Genomic DNA, 18607 nt, shown 5'->3' with positions numbered 1-18607 from the left:
AATCTATTTGTCCCCTTGTTCTCATTTTCTCTTGTCTCCTTTGTAAGCTTCCTTCACAGAACAATCCATATCATTTTCAGTTTCCTCCAGTTCTTTGATTCCTTTCCAACTGTCTAGAAACAAACTCAGGTTTTCCTCATTCTTCAACAGCAACTGCAAAATGACACACAACTACCTTCCCTTGATCTCAAATTATCATTCCATAGCTTTTATTCTTTTAGATGTTAAATAGCTAGAAATTCTCAACTCATAGACTACACTTCCTTACCAACTATACATTTCTCAAGCCTTGCAGTCTGAACATAGATCCAGAGATCTATGAAATTTTTTCTTTCAGAAGTCATCAATTACCCTATAACTGAATCCATGGAATTTTTCCTTAGTTCTTATTTTCTCTGACCTCTCTATAACCCTAAATATAATTTACCATCAACTTCCTTGTTATACTTACTTCCCTCAGATTTTGGTATACTTCTCTCTGTTTTGATTGTACTTCCACCTATAGGACTACTCCTTAATCTGCTTTAGTGGGCCATTATTTTTCCCCTAAGCATTATTATCTTTCTATCCTCCCAATTGCTGATCTTCCCTATTATAATTGCATCAAATATTACCTCTGTATAAATGATTCCTATAGCTATATCTCTACCCCTTATCTCATGCTAGACTTCCTTTCCCACAGCTACAAATGTCTAGACACTGGACCCTCAACAGCTTCACCATGACTCTCCAGTAAAAACTCTATGTTCAGATTTTCTTAGAGTATTTCGGCTTGATCTCTACTTTGTACATATTACTTACTCACTAATATTTACCTTGAAACCTATTGCTTTTTTTTACCCAGTAGAATTTAAATTTTTTCAGGGAAATGATTATATATTTTATCTTCACATATCTAAAACCTAACAGAGAACTTTTTATATTATGTGTGTGTTTTCCCAGACTTAGAATTTTATCAATATAGAGATCTCATAGTAAAAACTTTATCTACAGATGTAAGTCAATAAATGAGCCTGACTGTAGCCTACTTTTCATGATTATACCTTCTTGCCTCTATACTCTCTGCATTTTAGCCAAATGGTCTTTTACCCATGAAAATTTGTCTTCTACCTCTACATCTTATCATAGCATGTCCCCTGCAGCTGCATTTAATTTCCTTCTCAATTCCCAACCTCCTTCAGAGTTTACTTCAAGGATCTACTCATCACATAAGATATTTACTGATTCCCTTTCTCCTCTCCCCCACCCCCATTGTTGCTAGTGAATTTTATTACATAAACACATACAGATATATAAATGCACATGTATTACTTATGTGTATATATGATTTCTCTAGTAGCACATAAGCATTTTTAGGGTAGATTCTTTTCAATTTTTGTCTTTATATCTCAGCACTAATTTATCATTCTTGTTGCTCAATCATTCGATTGTGTCCCACTCTTCATGTCCTATGCCAATATTGTCCATGGGGTTTTCTTGGCAAAGATACAAAGGTGTTTGCCTTCTTCCTTCTCCAACATTTAGTCTAGGATCTGAGAAATAGTAGCCTTTCCTATGTGAACAGTTTGACTCCTAAACAGGGCAAAAAATGAACAACTGTATAAAATAACACAATCACATTGTGAAGGATACTTCCTCATTTGTATGTGAATAGTTTAGTGACAGAGAAATAAAAAAGTTCTATGCACAAAGAAACCTGTTAAAATCCACTTAAGAAAATCTATCTGATAAATTGAGAGGCACAATATTTTATCAACATCACATAGTGAACTGAGATGACCTGTTGAGAATAGAAACATAATAGAGGTTGTTGAGTCTTGTGATTTCTTAGTTCATTTGCATATGACTTTTTAGAATCTTATAGACTAAAATTCACAGAAATATATTTAAAGATTATTTGGAAACTATAGAACAATTGAATGAGGACTGTTGGCTTCACACCTGACAGATAGAAAAGGAAAGATAAATCATTGGTCACCAAGAGGATCTAATTGAGTCTTTAGGAGTAATGAAAGACTCAGCAGGAAGGGAGACAACAGGGACAATTAAAAAGGTGACCAAAGTTGGGAAGATACCATCAGCAGAAGTCAGCTAACTGAAAGACTTCAGCTTCTACATTTGGAAGGCTGTGGCTGTTGCTATTTTTTGTCCTTTGTTTTCAAAGAGGACCATGACATCAGGGAGGTGATGCCATGACATGCAAGTAAATTGGATTTGAGTGAGGGAAGGCTGTACCTCACTTTCCCATTTAGAACTATCTGAGTCCAGTACAAGATCTGCTAGCTGGAAGAAAAGCATCTCTTTATAGACTGGCTGAAGAAAAGGTTCAGAGCTTACCTTGGGGGTGAGCTGAGCTCTGCAGCTGTTTAAGCTATTGCTCTTCAGTTCCATATATATTTTGAGAGATGTGAAGTGTCTAAAAAACAGTTGGTTAATCTTTTTTCTATTCTTTTTCATTTGAGAGGGAAAACAGTTGGGAAAAGACAAGTTTAGCTGAGGATTCTGTTTTGCTTTAATCAAATGTTGAGATCTAATTGCACAATGCTGAATCTTGTGTAGTGTAGACGTCATTGAAATTGCTGATATTGCCCAGACAACCAGTCTAAGGTTCTTTCAAGTATTCTGGCTTGAAGTTAATTAATTGTCATTATAATAGTACAAAAATTTCACAGTATCTTCTTAAGTGTGGTTTTGAGTTAAAAGAGCTTGTCACTATTCAATTAGTTTGAGACTACAAAAACAGTGGATTTGTCCATCAGCTAAGAAATGAGGTGCAGGAGTAGCTAGCAGAGAAGTAATGCTGTGTGGTGATGATTACTCCTGAAAAGGCCAAGGATCTCAAGACATCTTGCCCAGAGTTGTCAGTGTATATTAAGCACACACACTTCCTTCACCTATGTTCCTCCCTATTTCTGTTCCATTATCCCACAAGGATTCTATGTGTATTAGTAGGAGAGGATGAGCCAGGTTTATATGTGGACTATAATCTATTGACTATATAATAAATCATTCACATTATACTGAGAAAGTTTTTTATAATTATTATTTTACCTTATTATTTAAATATTTTAGGTTCAAGACCAATTATATCATGAAAACTATGTTGTATAAATGAGAAGCACACTGCTGGGGGCTGATGAGCTACTATAGTGAGCAATATGCTTTAGTATAGTGAGCAATGTAACTTTCTCTCCCTCACCTCCAGAAAAAGATTATCCCTAAGATCCTGAGGAAGTCTAAGTTATGATGATTATTCATCAGACTGAGAAAAATGAGTATGTCTCCCTTGTATTAATAACTAATTTATATTATATAATGTTTGCAATTATCTATTTATAATTTATATTTCATATATTATATAGCATTGTATATAATTGATATATACAACATAAAATATAATATTATATTTTATGTTGTATATATCAATTATATATATAATTAATCATGGAACCAGGACCAGTTTTTTCTCTTTTTCTACTTCCTCTTCCAGAATCAACCAGTAAGGGAAATCCTGGACAAAAACTTAATCAGGGTAATATCTAATCAGACAGAAAAAGTTATAAATTTAGGCTAATGGATAGATTCTTGTTCATTGTGGCTACTCAGGTCTGAAACAATGTGGATTCTCCCTTTTGTCAAACAGTGATATCAAAATTGATAGTCTCTTTGATCAAGACTTGGATGATCCAAGTCACATTCTCCAAAATTCTCATTAGGATAAATCCCTCATTATAATATTTATTTTTCATTAATTGTTAACCAATCAGAGTTGATCATCACCTTCAAGAGCACCTTCTCTTCAAGGGCATACAAACTATGATCCCACAGCCATGAGGATCTTTAACATTCTAAATAAAGTACCACTTACTGCTCTTATTAAGATGATGGAATTATTAATAAAATGGCCAATTACTTAGAAACCATGTCTCAAATCTTTTTTTAAATGGCACAAGATCTGTTTCTATGAAGTCACTTTAAGAAAATGAGTCAGTCACACTCCATATACAGGCTACACAGCTCTTAATAGTGCTAATTAATTCATCTATAACTTAGAACCTGAGAGAATTACCTTTGGCACTGTTTGATTAGGAGATTTTCTATGGTCACACAGTTCACTGGTGTGAGAGGTAGCACTTAAACCCATGTCTCCTAATACATTTACTATATAGCATCCTATCCCTATTAAATAAATACTTGTTGAATTGAATATGTAACTTAAATCCTTTTGGAATGCTCCTACACTGCAAATTCTTGGGCCAGATTCCCAGCTAGCCAAGGAAGAAGGGAGCTGTCATAAAGATACGAGTTGTTTCAGTGAATAAGCAATGGAAGAATTTTCTCAACTACATTTTCAAAATATATTATGTGACTTAGTTTCTGTTCTACAGTTGACATTTTGAAAGAGAAAAATCAGGCTACAAATAAAACAAAAGGCATTTAGCTAAATGCCTTGTGCTTCTCCACTCCCATATCCTGGCATTTCCCAAAGGATTTTCCTTTTTCTATTTTTATACTGTGAATTTCCTCTCACTTCATATTAGAATTTCTTTAGATTTCCTTTCATTTTCTAATGATTATGATAATAGCTTTCATCAAAATTTTATTTAACAAGATAATGAAAAAGCACTGAGTTTAGGGGCAGAGAATCTGAATTCAAATTCTGAATCTTCTGTTTAGTACTGTGCCACATTAGGTAAATTATAACCTTTTTGTGCTTCCATTTCCTCATTTCTAAAATGAAAATAATTGAATTAGATGATCTCTAAGACCTCTTCTAGCTCTAACTCCCATAACCGTAGACTTAAATTTAAAATTAATAAAATAAAGTGCATTATTAATTAAAGTAATTAAATTTAAAAAACACAATGAATTTAAAACTACAGACAATAGAGTAACATGAGGATACTTGAAAATATAATAAGAGGTAACCAGCTTAGAGTACACTGAGAGAAAAATAGCCAGAATGCTAAACTTAACTCTAGATCCATTTTACTAGAAATTTATAAAAAGACCTAATTAGAATCATAAAATTATTGAGCTTGAAAGGACTATAGAGATCATTTAAGGCTTATGTCATTCATTACAAAGAATTGCATATGAACCCTATTCTTCTCCATTTTTAGAGAAGGACATTAAATTGTGTTCCTTCATGTGTGAATGAAAGTTTGAAAATAAACTGAAAAGTTTGACTTAAATCTTAGAATAGTCTGTTTTTAAAATGTGGAATTTCAGAATCTTTTATGCTAGAAAGTAGAATATTGTTGGCTTCAAGTCCCCTCTCCTGAAGCTTTGTAACATAAAATATCCATGAAAATTCTGGCTTTGAAATCTCTGTCAGTACATTTCAACGGTCATATTTGACCTTTAGATAAGGAGAATTTCCCACCTTTTTTATTTGGAATCAAATGATAAAAATACTCCCAGATAAGATTTCTAGAAATTAATAACATGTCTCTTCTGTACTCAGAATTTATTGCTTTCACTTGTTTTGTTTTTCATAGATTATTCCATTTGAAATACTAGGAATCCTGGGAAAAATAACCTCTTACTTTTAATGAGATTAACATACAACGCCTGTCTATAATCTCAGATTCCCATGCCAGGTTATGAGGAAAATATCAGACTTCTTGATTCCTGTCATTACTTTTTTAAAAAAAATCACATGTGCTGCCTACTGCAAGGATGTTAACAAAGAAATTTAAATTATTTTAAAAGTAGAAACAATGATTTAAGAGACTGAAAAATGTGAATGCATACCCAGATTATATGTGTGCGTAAACATACATATATGCATACATACATATATTCTGTAGTTTCTATTTCCTTGACTTTATTGTTTTTTATGTAAATTCTCCTAGGACACTTCAGGTTATATGTCTGGAAACCTCAGCCATCCAGAAAAGTAAGGTCAAGAGAATAATGAAAAATGTGCTGAAAGAATTCACATAAAAGCTTTGGCGACTTGAAAATGGAAACAACAGACATGTAGAAAGTTATTATACTCAATCTTCTGCCTTCCTAGCATTGACTTCTACAGAAAAATACTAATAGGTATTGGAAAATAACCAATCAAGATATCCAGTTGTTATCATAGCATAAAATATTCAAGCATAAAATGGAAACAATTAAAATTCAATGATAACTATAACCCTTGGCACTATCCTAAACACTTTACAAATAATATCTAATTTGATCCTCAAAATAACACACTGAAGTTGGGGTTTGTGGGATCCTCATTATTAGAGTTAAGGAAACTGAGCAGACAGATTAAATGATTTGCTCAGTAACTAGTAAGTGTCTGAAGTCAAATTTGAACTCAGGTCTTCTATTCCCCACATCCAGCTATTCCACTACTTTCCTTCATCTTAGTTTGTTTAATTTAAATGTTACCCCTCTATTACCTAAGCAATATTTGTCCTCTCTCTATAAATTCAAATTACAAAGATTCTATCTATACCTTTCCATCTCATTTCAGCCTTTCCTGTGACTTGTCAAAGAGTTTCTGTTGAAAGTCTACCCAATACACTAGAGGTCTTTTAATTTGAGGGATATCAGTGTAGCACTTGTGCTAGCTACCTGTCATTTCTCATTCTCCCTGTTGGAGTCACATCCTTACACACACACACACACACACACACACACAAAGAGAGAGAGAGACAGTACATTATATAATTTCCTCAATGATTTTTAAAAATAACACTTCTCCAATGCAAATCATCATTGACAAAATGCTGCAATCTACACATATTTACCATGAATCTTTTCATCACCATTTGGGCTATCTTCCATTTTGGTTGTTCTAAATGTAAAGTGTGTTTAAGATGTCTTCATTCACTATGCAGTATACTTAGGCAGGCAATGGAGATGCCTTCAGGAGCTTATTTATAATTTACAGAGAGAAATAACATCTATAAATATATTCAAAACAAATTCAAAGTAATAGAACAGGAAGATACAAGCAGATAAGGGAGTCAAGAAAGATTTCATATAGAGAATGGTACTTTAGCTGAGCTTTGAAGGAATCTAATGCAATGAGGCACAAATAAAACAAATTAGAATTGGGGATAGTTATTAATGTAGGATGCAACAGGAATTCTGGGTCAATTCCATAAATTAAAAATAAAATTACAGTATTTTTAATCAATCTAAAAAAAAAGGGAATATAGTAATATAAAATAAGGCTACAATGACAAAACAGGGCTAAGTTATGAAGTACTAAAAGTCAAACAAAGGACATTATATTTTATTCTAGAGATAATAGGGAACCATTGAAGTTTATTGAATAGAGTAGAAACATCACTTTGCTAGTCATGTAAAGGGTACTTCAGAAAGAAGAGAGATCTGAGGGAGGGAGATGAAATAATAAGCAATTGAAATAATGCTAATGAAAAGTGATATAGAAAGGAGAGAGAAGCTAGTAATATTGTATTGACAAGCTTTGGCAACTGGTTGAATGTGATAGAGTGAAAAAAAGTGATGACTCTAGAATAACACTAGAATTGTGAACCTTGACCATTGGAAGGATGATATTTTTTTTAAAAGAAAACGGAAAGTTCAGAAAAGAAGTGAGTTTGCAGAATGAAATGAATTCCCTTTTAGACATGTTGAATTTTACTTACATGATATAGTTTGGCTTTTTCCCAATTTTAAAAATTCCTAACTTAATAAACTTCAACTAAAATGAGTACTGGTACATACACAGCAGAACAGAGAGAGATATACTATAACTCTCTTTGGTGAAGCTTGCCTTTCTTTTTAAGTATATAATAAATCCAAAAGAATACTCTCAAAACTTTCCTGCTTGCTGGAATTCCTTTTGTTCTGTGCATTTCAAAAATACATTTCAATAACTTTCTTTTTTCTTTCTTCCTTTCCCTTTTTTGTCTATCTGTAGCATATCACCCTTTTATCCTCCCCTCCAACTCATTTCTAAATGAGGAAAAAAACACAAAACTTGGTAATAAATAGTAAATCAAACAAAATTAATTTTCACATTGGTCGCCTGATTCCCAATTTATAATTTCCAAGAAGCTGAAGAAGCAGAGCTGGAAAGCAGGAAAAAAATTGGCGCTGAATAAAAATCCCACAGAGAGATGATAATTAAGTCACTGATTACTGATAAAGTCACTTATAATAGTAAGCACTCATTTACATAATACATTTGTATAGGAGGAAGAGTTCCACAACAAATCTAAGGGAAGACTTCCATAGTAAGCCATTATTATCTATACTCAATCACTCACTTTTCCCTTTCAGGACACTTCAAAAAGTCTTTTCACTATCTCACCTTGAAGAAATGCTGCTGTGTCCAAAGAATTAGGTTTCTGGTTCTTGTGTGTGTGTGTGTGTGTGTGTGTGTGTGTGTGGGTGTGGGTGTGTTTCACGCCTCAAAAAATTAAAGGGCAAAGTAAAGACATTATCAACAAGAGTATACATATAAAAGATAAGCAGCCAGAGCATTGAGGTGTCATCAATTTCCTTTAGGGAATACAGTATGGATCCAGAAAAAGGAGACTGAGAAATGATTTACCATGTAAGAAAAGAACCAAGAAAGAATAGTGTCATAAAATTTGAGAGACAGAGACAGAAATAGACAGAGATGAAGACTAAAAGACAGAGAGAGAGAGAAAAACATCCAGACAAGGATGGTCTGTAATGTTAAATGCTACAGAGAGGTTGAAAAGAATGAAAGAATGCATTTTCAAAAAAAAGAATGTATTCTCAAAGGATTATTTCATCTATTCCCCAGACTCTTGCATCATTTTAACATATGGCCCTATTGTACATAAAAGATATTTTGTTTTAAAAGAACTCCCAAGGATGCATTTTATTTCATTTGCCACGTCATTTTTTCTAGTTAACTATCAATTAGTCAATAAACAAGCATTTATTAAATGTCTTGAATGCATGAGGCCCTTGCTGCGGATACAAATAGGGAAAAAATGAAATAATTTCTTTTCTCAAGGAGTTTGCATTTTATTAGGAGGATCCAATTGAAATAAATCTTTTATACACCTCTAAATCAACTGTTTCACTGTAAAGATGTTGTTTAAAAAGGAAGAAAGAAGGAAGGAAGAAAGGAAAAAGGAAGGGAGAGAGAGAAGAAGGAAGGAAGGAGGGAGGGAGGGAGGAAAGGAGGGAAGAAGGGAGGGAGGGAGGGAGGGAAGGAAGGAGGGAGGGAGGGAAGGAGGGAGGGAGGGAAGGAGGGAAGGAGGGAAGAAGGGAGGGAGGAAGGGAGGAAGGGAAGAAATGAAGCACTTACAAAAACCTGCCTATTATATTGTCTTGCTTTCACCAAAAGTACCCTACATGTGTGGATAAGAGAGAATTCTCATAGATTGTAGTGTTTTTCTCCTAATTAACCTTCTAAAACACAAACCCAAAAATTATTTCAGTTGTTCAGGATTCAGGCAAAATATACTAGACAAAATCCAATATTTCATCTTCATCATTTAGCCATATCATATTGGAATACAGTACCTGTGGCACTAGTAAGCACTACCATTTACATAATACACTTGTGTAGAAAGAAAAGTTCCACCACAAGTCTGATGCAAGAGTCTTACAGCAAGTTGCTATTATCTATACTTACTCACTTTTCCCCTTCAGTACACATTGAAAAGTCTTCACTCTTTCACCTTGAAAAAATGCTACTGTGCCCAAAGAGTTAGGTTTTGGGTTCTCATACATGTGCACGTATGTATGTGTGTGTTTTACTCCTCAAAAAAATTAAAGGGTAAAACAAGTAGGTACTTGATGTCAGTCATCCATACAAACATCAGGTATTTATTAAGCATTAAGTACCTAGTAAGTGGCAGGTAATGTGCTAAGCACTGAGGTTACAAACAAGGGCAAAAAATAGTTGGTGCTTTCTAGGTATTCATGGTCTAATGTACAATATAAATCAAAAAAGTGAATTAAATTATATTTTTCATAGAAAACAAATGCTTAACATAGATAATTCATAAATACACATTTGACAAAAACAACCTTAAAATCAGATTCAATAACTTTAACTTATAGTCACTGTTGCAATCATCAGAACCCAAAACAGTCTGCAGGACTGCTAATTAAGCATTTTACTATTTACTTTGTCATTGCATGATTCAAATCAATGCCAGTATAGATCTACTGATAAAAAATGGCCAGATATCCTCTCAGATAAAAAAGCTTTCCTTATCTCCAATCAACTTTTATTATTGTCATGATCTATTATTCCACTCAGTGGACTTCTCAACCTATCAAATTTCCAAGGTTATCTCCAAACCTGTACACATCTAAGTCAAGAAGTATGTTCAGCCACCTTCTCAGGAAAAGAAATATAAAGCAAAAAAACAAAGCAACCAAGACCCTAGGTACAAGCTTGGTTACAGGTTTTTGTGTGAAGGGGAGCTCTCCACCCCCTTCAACTAAGTAAGAGTTTAGAGACCAAATGTACTACTTGCACAAAGAAGAAATCAAAATCAAAAGATCAAGTGGGAAACTATTGTAATAAATTTAAAATGCTTTCCTCTCCCTCTCCTCCAACAACCCCTGCACTGATATCACAAAGCAGGACATGACCAAGAAAACATATAGGGTTTAACCCATCACACTAAATGACATGGTCCTTTCAGCACTAGAACAGCACCTGTTGTTCCTGGTGAGTAGTAGGCTCCAAAATACCATTTGGTTACTAGAAATAGTGATGCTGAACATGCTCTATGGAGGAAAGGGGGCACTACCTTTCTGGCTACAACTGTCACCTTTATCTCTCTAATGCTACCTCTCTTCCCATACAAAAAGACACCTACAATATATTCTCATCATAACTGTCACTATTTGCTGCCATCCTCAGTACCCAAGATGGTCTTTAACTTCTCAAAATGATAAGTATTGGCATTTTAGTTATTTCCTAATGCCCTTAAATACCACACACAAACACACACACACACATCCAATCAAGTTACAATTTCTTGCTTCCCTTACAACATCAGAAGATAGGAAGAAATTTTTCCCCCAAAGAAAGTTACACTTGATCAAGAAACACTTGATTGTTTCCTTATCTCATCCTATCTCACCCCACATGGGCCCATTCTTCACTTATTTTCCTTGTGAATGATCCAGTCCATTTAAATGTTTGTAAAGAACCCTTTTGAGAATCCCCACTTGCTTAGAAAACTAGATGTCTCTTAGTCTAGTGTCCTACTAGGCTGGGTCTTCAGAAAAGCCTCTGAAGGCTTATGTCCATACTTTTTTCTGTAAAACTCTGCCTTTACTGTTTTCACAGTAAGTTAACTAGTTCTAAAGTTCACTAGAAGGATTTCTACAGACGTCCTTTCTTACTAAAGTATTTCCGTTTAAGGTAGAGACCTGAATTTACAAATCTTGCCCACTTGGGTTTCCTTCTTATTTCCAAACACAGCCTCTTGAGCCCCTTCAATAGGATAAAAAGAACCTTTATTAACTTCTTCATCCTCTACTACATCTTGGCTATTTAAAGCTCCCAATCCAGCAATCAAACAATCAACAACCATCTATTAAATGACTACTGTTCTTAGTATCCAGGACAAAATTTTTTTTTAAATGGGGAAAAAAAAAAAAGAAAAACAATTTCTACTTTTCAATGAGCCTAGAGATTTCCAAATTCTAATTATTGTGTATTAGTGAAATTATCTGAGAGCTTCAGCTCTTGCTGAAGAACATGACTCAGTTTTCCTTTTAAGGTAGGGTGATAATAACTGAACCTTTGACTTAATATGTTCATATGTTTTGCTTAACTAAACATACATTTTTGTTAAATGAGAGGTTTTCCAATAGGAGTTCTGAGACAAGTGAAGTATGGATATGGAAAAAATAAAGTATTTTTTTTTTTAGATTATCATATTCATTGGCATACAGTTGGGCAAAATAGTTCCTAATTATTGCTTTAATTTCTTTTTCATTGGTGGTAACTTTGCCCCTTTCAGTTTTTTTTAAAGTATTTTTAAACTCTTAGAAGAAAAATACTATTTTGTTACTATTTTCTTAAATTTCAGACAGATACAGAGTTAAGATTTTTTTTAACTGCACATAACACAAATGCACCTTTTTATATATAACTTTTTTCTTTTTTATAACTTGAAGTGTTACTGATGTTAATTGATGATTAAGTTTACAATAAAAGCATTAAGAAAAAAACAAAAACAACAAGTAACAACACCCTAGAAAACTGAAATCTCTGGACCACTTCTAATGCCTCTTAATCTTTCTTCTGTTTATCCATAGAATCTCCTTGAACCTAAGCTTTTTTGAAATGAAAGGAATTTTTTCTATAGACAGTAGTTTCTCTCTCCTTGGAAATCTTCAGGTAAAGACTACTGAACTATTTAGTGGGTCTATTTTGTTCAGAATCTTTTAATAAAGACTTTTAAATAAATTTTTCCTTTTCAATTTTCCTTTTTCAATTTTTTCTCTGTTTCAATTTACCTGAATGCTCCTTAGAACTCCTATACCAAAGAAACACAGTTCCAGTTCCTTTCTTCTCCCGATATATAAATTCTCTTCTTTGATAGTTCCTGTCCTCAAGGAGCTTACAATCGGCTTCATTTTGTTTTGTTTTGTGTTTTTCCACAAAATCTAACACAGAGAAATCAGTTAGGACCTGCTGCATCAGGTAGGTGTTGACACATAGGCATTTAAATATTTTATTTCCTTGATTTATTTCCACTTTTCATAATTTCTACGCAAAAAAGTGTTTTCATATAATTGAGTACGCATATATCTAACTATAATGCACATGTGTACATATCCATATTTATATTCGGGTACGCATATATCTAACTATGATATACATGTGTACATATCCATATTTATATCCGCATATGCATATATCTAACTATAATGTACATATGCACATATACATATTTATATTCGCGTACACATAAATCTAAATATAATGTGCATGTGTACATATCCGTATTTATATTTGCATACATATATATCTACATGTAATGTACATGTGTACATATCCACATTTATATCCGTGTACACATATATCTAAATATAATGTGCATGTGTACATATCCGTATTTATATTTGCATACATGTATATCTACATGTAATGTACATGTGTACATATCCACATTTATATCCATGTACACCTGTATCTACATGTAATGTACATGTGTACACATCCACATTTATATTCGTGTACACATATATCTAACTATAATGTACATGTGCGCATGTCCATATTTATATTCGCTTACACATATATCTAACTATAATGTGCATGTGTACATATCCGTATTCATATTCATGTACCCATATTTCTATATGTAATGTACATGTGTACATATCCACATTTATATCCGGGTACACATATATCTAACTATGATGTGCATGTGCGCATGTCCGTATTTATATCCGGGTACACATATATCTAACTATAATGTACATGTGCGCATGTCCATATTTATATTTGCGTACACATGTATCTAACTATAATGTGCATGTGTACATATCCGTATTTATATTTGTGTACACATATTTCTACATGTAATGTGCATGTGTACATATCCACATTTATATCCGCGTACACATATATCTAACTATGATGTGCATGTGCGCATGTCCGTATTTATATTTGTGTACACATATATCTAACTATGATGTGCATGTGCGCATGTCCGTATTTATATTTGTGTACACAAATATCTCACTATGATGTGCATGTGCGCATGTCCGTATTTATATTTGTGTACACATATATCTAACTATGATGTGCATGTGCGCATGTCCGTATTTATATCCGGGTACACATATATCTAACTATGATGTGCATGTGCGCATGTCCGTATTTATATCCGCGTACACATATATCTAACTATGATGTACATGTGCGCATGTCCGTATTTATATCCGCGTACACATATATCTAACTATGATGTGCGTATGCGCGTATCCGTGTTATATCCGGTACACTATATCTAACTATGATGTGCATATGCGCGTATCCGTTGTTATATCCGGTACACATATATCTAACTATGATGTGCATGCGCATGTCCGTGTTATATCCGGGTACACATATATCTAACTATGATGTGCATGTGCGCATGTCCGTATTTATATCCGGGTACACATATATCTAACTATGATGTGCATGTGCGCATGTCCGTATTTATATCCGCGTACACATGTATCTAACTATAATGTGCATGTGTACATATCCGTATTTATATTTGTGTACACATATTTCTACATGTAATGTGCATGTGTACATATCCACATTTATATCCGCGTACACATATATCTAACTATGATGTGCATGTGCGCATGTCCGTATTTATATCCGCGTACACATATATCTAACTATGATGTGCATGTGCGCATGTCCGTATTTATATTTGTGTACACATATATCTAACTATGATGTGCATGTGCGCATGTCCGTATTTATATCCGCGTACACATATATCTAACTATGATGTGCATGTGCGCATGTCCGTATTTATATCCGCGTACACATATATCTAACTATGATGTGCATGTGCGCATGTCCGTATTTATATCCGCGTACACATATATCTAACTATGATGTACATGTGCGCATGTCCGTATTTATATCCGCGTACACATATATCTAACTATGATGTACATGTGCGCATGTCCGTATTTATAGCGCATACGGACGTTGCATGTCTATGTTTATATTCGTGTACATAAAACATCTGATTATCCGCTACCTGAGTTATTGTGTTTTGGTCTATGCACGTTTTTAGGCATTTGCGATACTAACAGAAATTTCTAGTCAAGTTAAGCCGAAGAAATCAAGCGTTCTCTGATGCTTCTCTAGCTGAGCTGAGCACCCGCAGCGTAGCGTTATTATTATTATTATTTTTTTTTTTCCCCTTTTTAAGATGGAGACAAAGCTCCTAGGGAAACCGTTACTATGGTTGCTCAGAAAGTCCAGGAGAAGCTTCTATTTCCCCGCCTCTTTTGACGGCAGTAAATATGGTGCCTGATTGACAGATGTTCGCACCAATGAGGATGGAGTTTTTGTGGCTGCAACGGAAGAAGGGGAAGGCGTGCGCGCTGCGTCACCTCCGGCGCGCCGCGGCGATGGAGGTGCTGCTGGAGCAGCTGGAGCGGTTCGCCGAGGTGCTGGCCGTGTCCCGCACGCGCCACGCCAGCAGTTGGGGCCGCGTGGCCGTGCGCCGCTCGCTGTGCTGGGCTCGCTACCTGCGACACGTGCACGGACGCTTCCGCCTCCGCGGCCCGGTGCGGGCGGCGCTGGAAGGGAGGCTGCGGCGCCTGCGGCTGCGGCCTGCGCCGCTCGGCGGGGACGCGGCCCCCGCGGCCCCCTGCCCGGAGTCCGGCCCGCCGCTCAGCTTCGAGGGCCTGGGCTGCGGGGAGCAGCTGTTGGCGCTGGGGCTGCTGGAGAACGCGTCGCTGCCCAGCCCCGCGCTGCACGAGCTGCTGCAGCGCCTGCGGCCCGAGGGGCCCGCGGAGCCCTCGGAGGAAGGCCTGGGAAACCGCCTCGCCGAGCTGGCCCGCCGCCGGGCCGCCTCCCAGCTGCTGCGGCCGCTGCTGGGCTCGGGCCCGGCCCAGCCCGACCCCGTGCTCCGCCGGACCGAGGCCGAGCTGCTGCTGCTGCGGCTCCGCCAAGAGGCCGAGGCCGAGCCCGGCGCCGAGGCCCTGCTCCTGGACCGCCTGTGGCAGCAGCTGCCCCAGCCCCGCTGGCTGGCCGTGGTGGCCGAAGCGCTGCTGCTGCCGCCCGCGCCCGGGCCCAGAGGGGCGGCTTGCGCTCCCGACGAGGATGATCCCGGGAGCCCGTCGGACCTGGGCCCGGCCCCCGCCGCGCCCCTGCTGGCCTGGCTCCTGTCCCGGCCCGCCCCGCTGGCCGCCCTCTGCCGCCTGCTGCCCGCGCCTCTGCTGGCCTCGCTGGCCGGCCGCCACGCCGACCTGGCCGAAGCCTGCCTGGACTTGCTCTGGGACTGGGCCGGCCACCTGCACTTCGACCTGACTAAGGGCGCCTGGGTGGGTTCGGACCCCGAGGGGCTCACGTGGGAGCGGCTCCGGGACTGCTTCCGATGCTTCTGCCAGGCCCCGGCCCCCCTGAGCCTCCAGGCGCGCATCGCCTTGGACAGCTGCAGGGCCCGAGATGGCGGCTTCGAGGCCCCGGGGCTCAGCGTGTGGACCGACCTGGAGCGAGAGCTAGGCGTGGAGGAGCCCCCCGGGGAGGGCTGAGGCTCCCGGCGCGCGCACGCGTGGGCCGTTCCTGACCAGAGCTGGGGAAAGCAAGCTCCCGGGTCCGCCCGGCCTGCTCCCGGGCTGCGAGAACCAACTAACCCCGGGCCTCCATCCCCAGTGTGCACGTCCCAGTGCCCAAATCAAACCCCAGTTCTTCCCTCCTCTACCAGCACTTTACATTAGGAGCGCCTTTCACCGTTACTATACTATTTTTGACCAAAAATGGTCTGTTTGAGATGATTTTAAATGGGCCAAGCCTTCTGCAGTTATTTAAAAGTTTTCCTTTACATTGTTGCTAATATTTTTTAAAAAATCTTTGTGAAAAAAAAAGGATTTAAATTAAACTTATATCTTTTGGGCGGGCCCCAGAAATTATTCCAATTCTGATTTTTCAAATAGAATACATTTTGAGTGGGGGTTGTGTGGAGGATGAATTTAGTAAAGAAAAGTGTTCACAAAAGGGTTTTTTATTAAATTTTTTGTTGATGCTTCATAATATCACAATCATTTCTGAAAATGCCTCTTTATGCAGTTGGACCTAGTCGCACATCTCCTTTCTAACGGAGAAAAAGTTAAGCCGAAGCAGTTGAAATTAGATCTTGTCTGACAATGTGTGCTGTCTGCTTTCTTTTATTAGGAAGAAATAATGATAAGCTTGATCACTTTGATCTGTAGATGCTACGTTTTAGAGCTGGAAGGCCCTTACATAAAATTTGGTACAAAGTCCCTCATTGAAGAGGAAACAACTAGGGAAAGGTCAGATGACTTCTCCAAAATCACTTATTTGGGACTCAATCTCAGGTTTTGATTACATTAATGTTTTCAGACCATACATTTTAGAGCTGGAAGGACCTTACATAAAATTTGGTACAAAATCCCTCCTTGATTGAAGAGGAAACAGCCAGCGAAAGGTCAGATGATTTGCCCAAAAAATCACCTATTTGGGACTCAAGCTTAGCTATTGACTACATTCAGTATTTTCCACTACACTACCATTCTCATGGACTTCCTGGTTTGTGGTGAGAATAGAAATGGAAAGGTGAGTGAGGAGAAAGCAGATTCCCTGGTGGTAGGTCCTGGGCCTTGGGCCTGTGGCCAGTAGCTGACATCAGGATTATGGAGGTAGAAGTAGAGAAAACAGCAGCAGCCAGCCATTCTTTTGCAGAACTTAATAAATCTGGAACAAATTCCTGGCTCATCACTCATCACTGCCTTAAGCCCGAGCATATAGTTATGTCACACAATTTAGAGGGACAGCCACCCCACATGGTGATATGCTCACGTCGCATTGTATACAAGTATTTTTGGCCAACTTCTGAGAACACAGTATTAGGAAATTTTTTTCTTTTTTTTTTTGCTGAAGCAGTTAGGGTTAAGTGACTTGCCCAAGGTCACACAGCTAGGAAGTGTCAAAGTTTCTGAGACCACATTTGAACTCAGGTCCTCCTGAATCCAGGGCTGGTGCTCTAACCACTGCGCCATCTAGCTGCCCCACAATATTAGGAATTTTAAAAGGAGAGGAAAATAACTCTCCTTTGACTTACAGATGACCTAAACCAAAATAACTCTCCTTTGACTTACAGATGACCTAAACCCAGAATGGCATTGCTGATGGGTCTTGACATAGAATAGGCAAAAAGTCCTAATTTATTTTTTTAATAGCTTTTTATTTAGAAGTTCTATGCATGGGTAATTTTGTAGCATTGACAATTGCCAAACCTTTTGTTTCAATTTTTCCCCTCCTCCCTAGCCCCTCCCCCAGATGGCAGGTTGACCAATACATGTTAAATAGGTTAAAGTATAAATTAAATACAAAATAAGTATAAAAAAGAAATAGTGTACAATTAACCTATGAAGGAAATCAAAAATGCAAGCAGACAAAAATAGAGGGATTGGGAATTTTATGTAATGGTTCTTAGTCATCTCCCAGAGTTCTTTCTCTGGGCGTAGCTGGTTCAATTCATTCCTGCTCCATTGGAACTGATTTGGTTCATCTCATTGCTGAAGATGACCAGGTCCATCAGAATTGATCATCATATAGTATTGTTGTTGGAGTGTATGATCTGGTCCTGCTCATTTCACTCAGCATCAGTTCATGTAAGTCTCTCCAGGACTTTCTGAAATCATTCTGTTGGTCATTTCTTACTGAACAATAATATTCCATAATATTCATGTACCACGATTTATTCAGCCATTCTCCAACTGATGGGCATCCACTCAGTTTCCAGTTTCTGGCCACTACAAAGAGGGCTGCCACAAACAATTCTTGCACATACAGGACCCTTTCCCTTCTTTAAAATCTCTTTGGGAGACAGGCCCAATTTATTTAGCTTGAAAAACTGGAAGGCTAAATGCTTGATGTAATATATTACATGCTTGTTATATTTTTAGA

General features: G+C 37.5%; 1 protein-coding gene across 1 annotated transcript; it reads left to right on the top strand.

The window, feature by feature from the left end:
• The first annotated feature begins 15043 nt into the window (after nucleotides 1-15043).
• Nucleotides 15044-16708, top strand: FANCF (FA complementation group F). Its single transcript, XM_023506296.2, has one exon. It carries the CDS (start codon nucleotides 15085-15087, stop codon nucleotides 16210-16212), a length of 1128 nt encoding a protein of 375 aa, XP_023362064.2. The 5' UTR covers nucleotides 15044-15084; the 3' UTR covers nucleotides 16213-16708.
• The last annotated feature ends 1899 nt before the right edge of the window (nucleotides 16709-18607 follow it).

Source organism: Sarcophilus harrisii, chromosome 6 (genome assembly GCF_902635505.1).
Source record: "Sarcophilus harrisii chromosome 6, mSarHar1.11, whole genome shotgun sequence".
Taxonomy (NCBI): domain Eukaryota; kingdom Metazoa; phylum Chordata; class Mammalia; order Dasyuromorphia; family Dasyuridae; genus Sarcophilus; species Sarcophilus harrisii.
The sequence above is the reverse complement of the archived record's forward strand: the minus strand, read 5'-3'. Positions and strand labels throughout refer to the sequence as shown.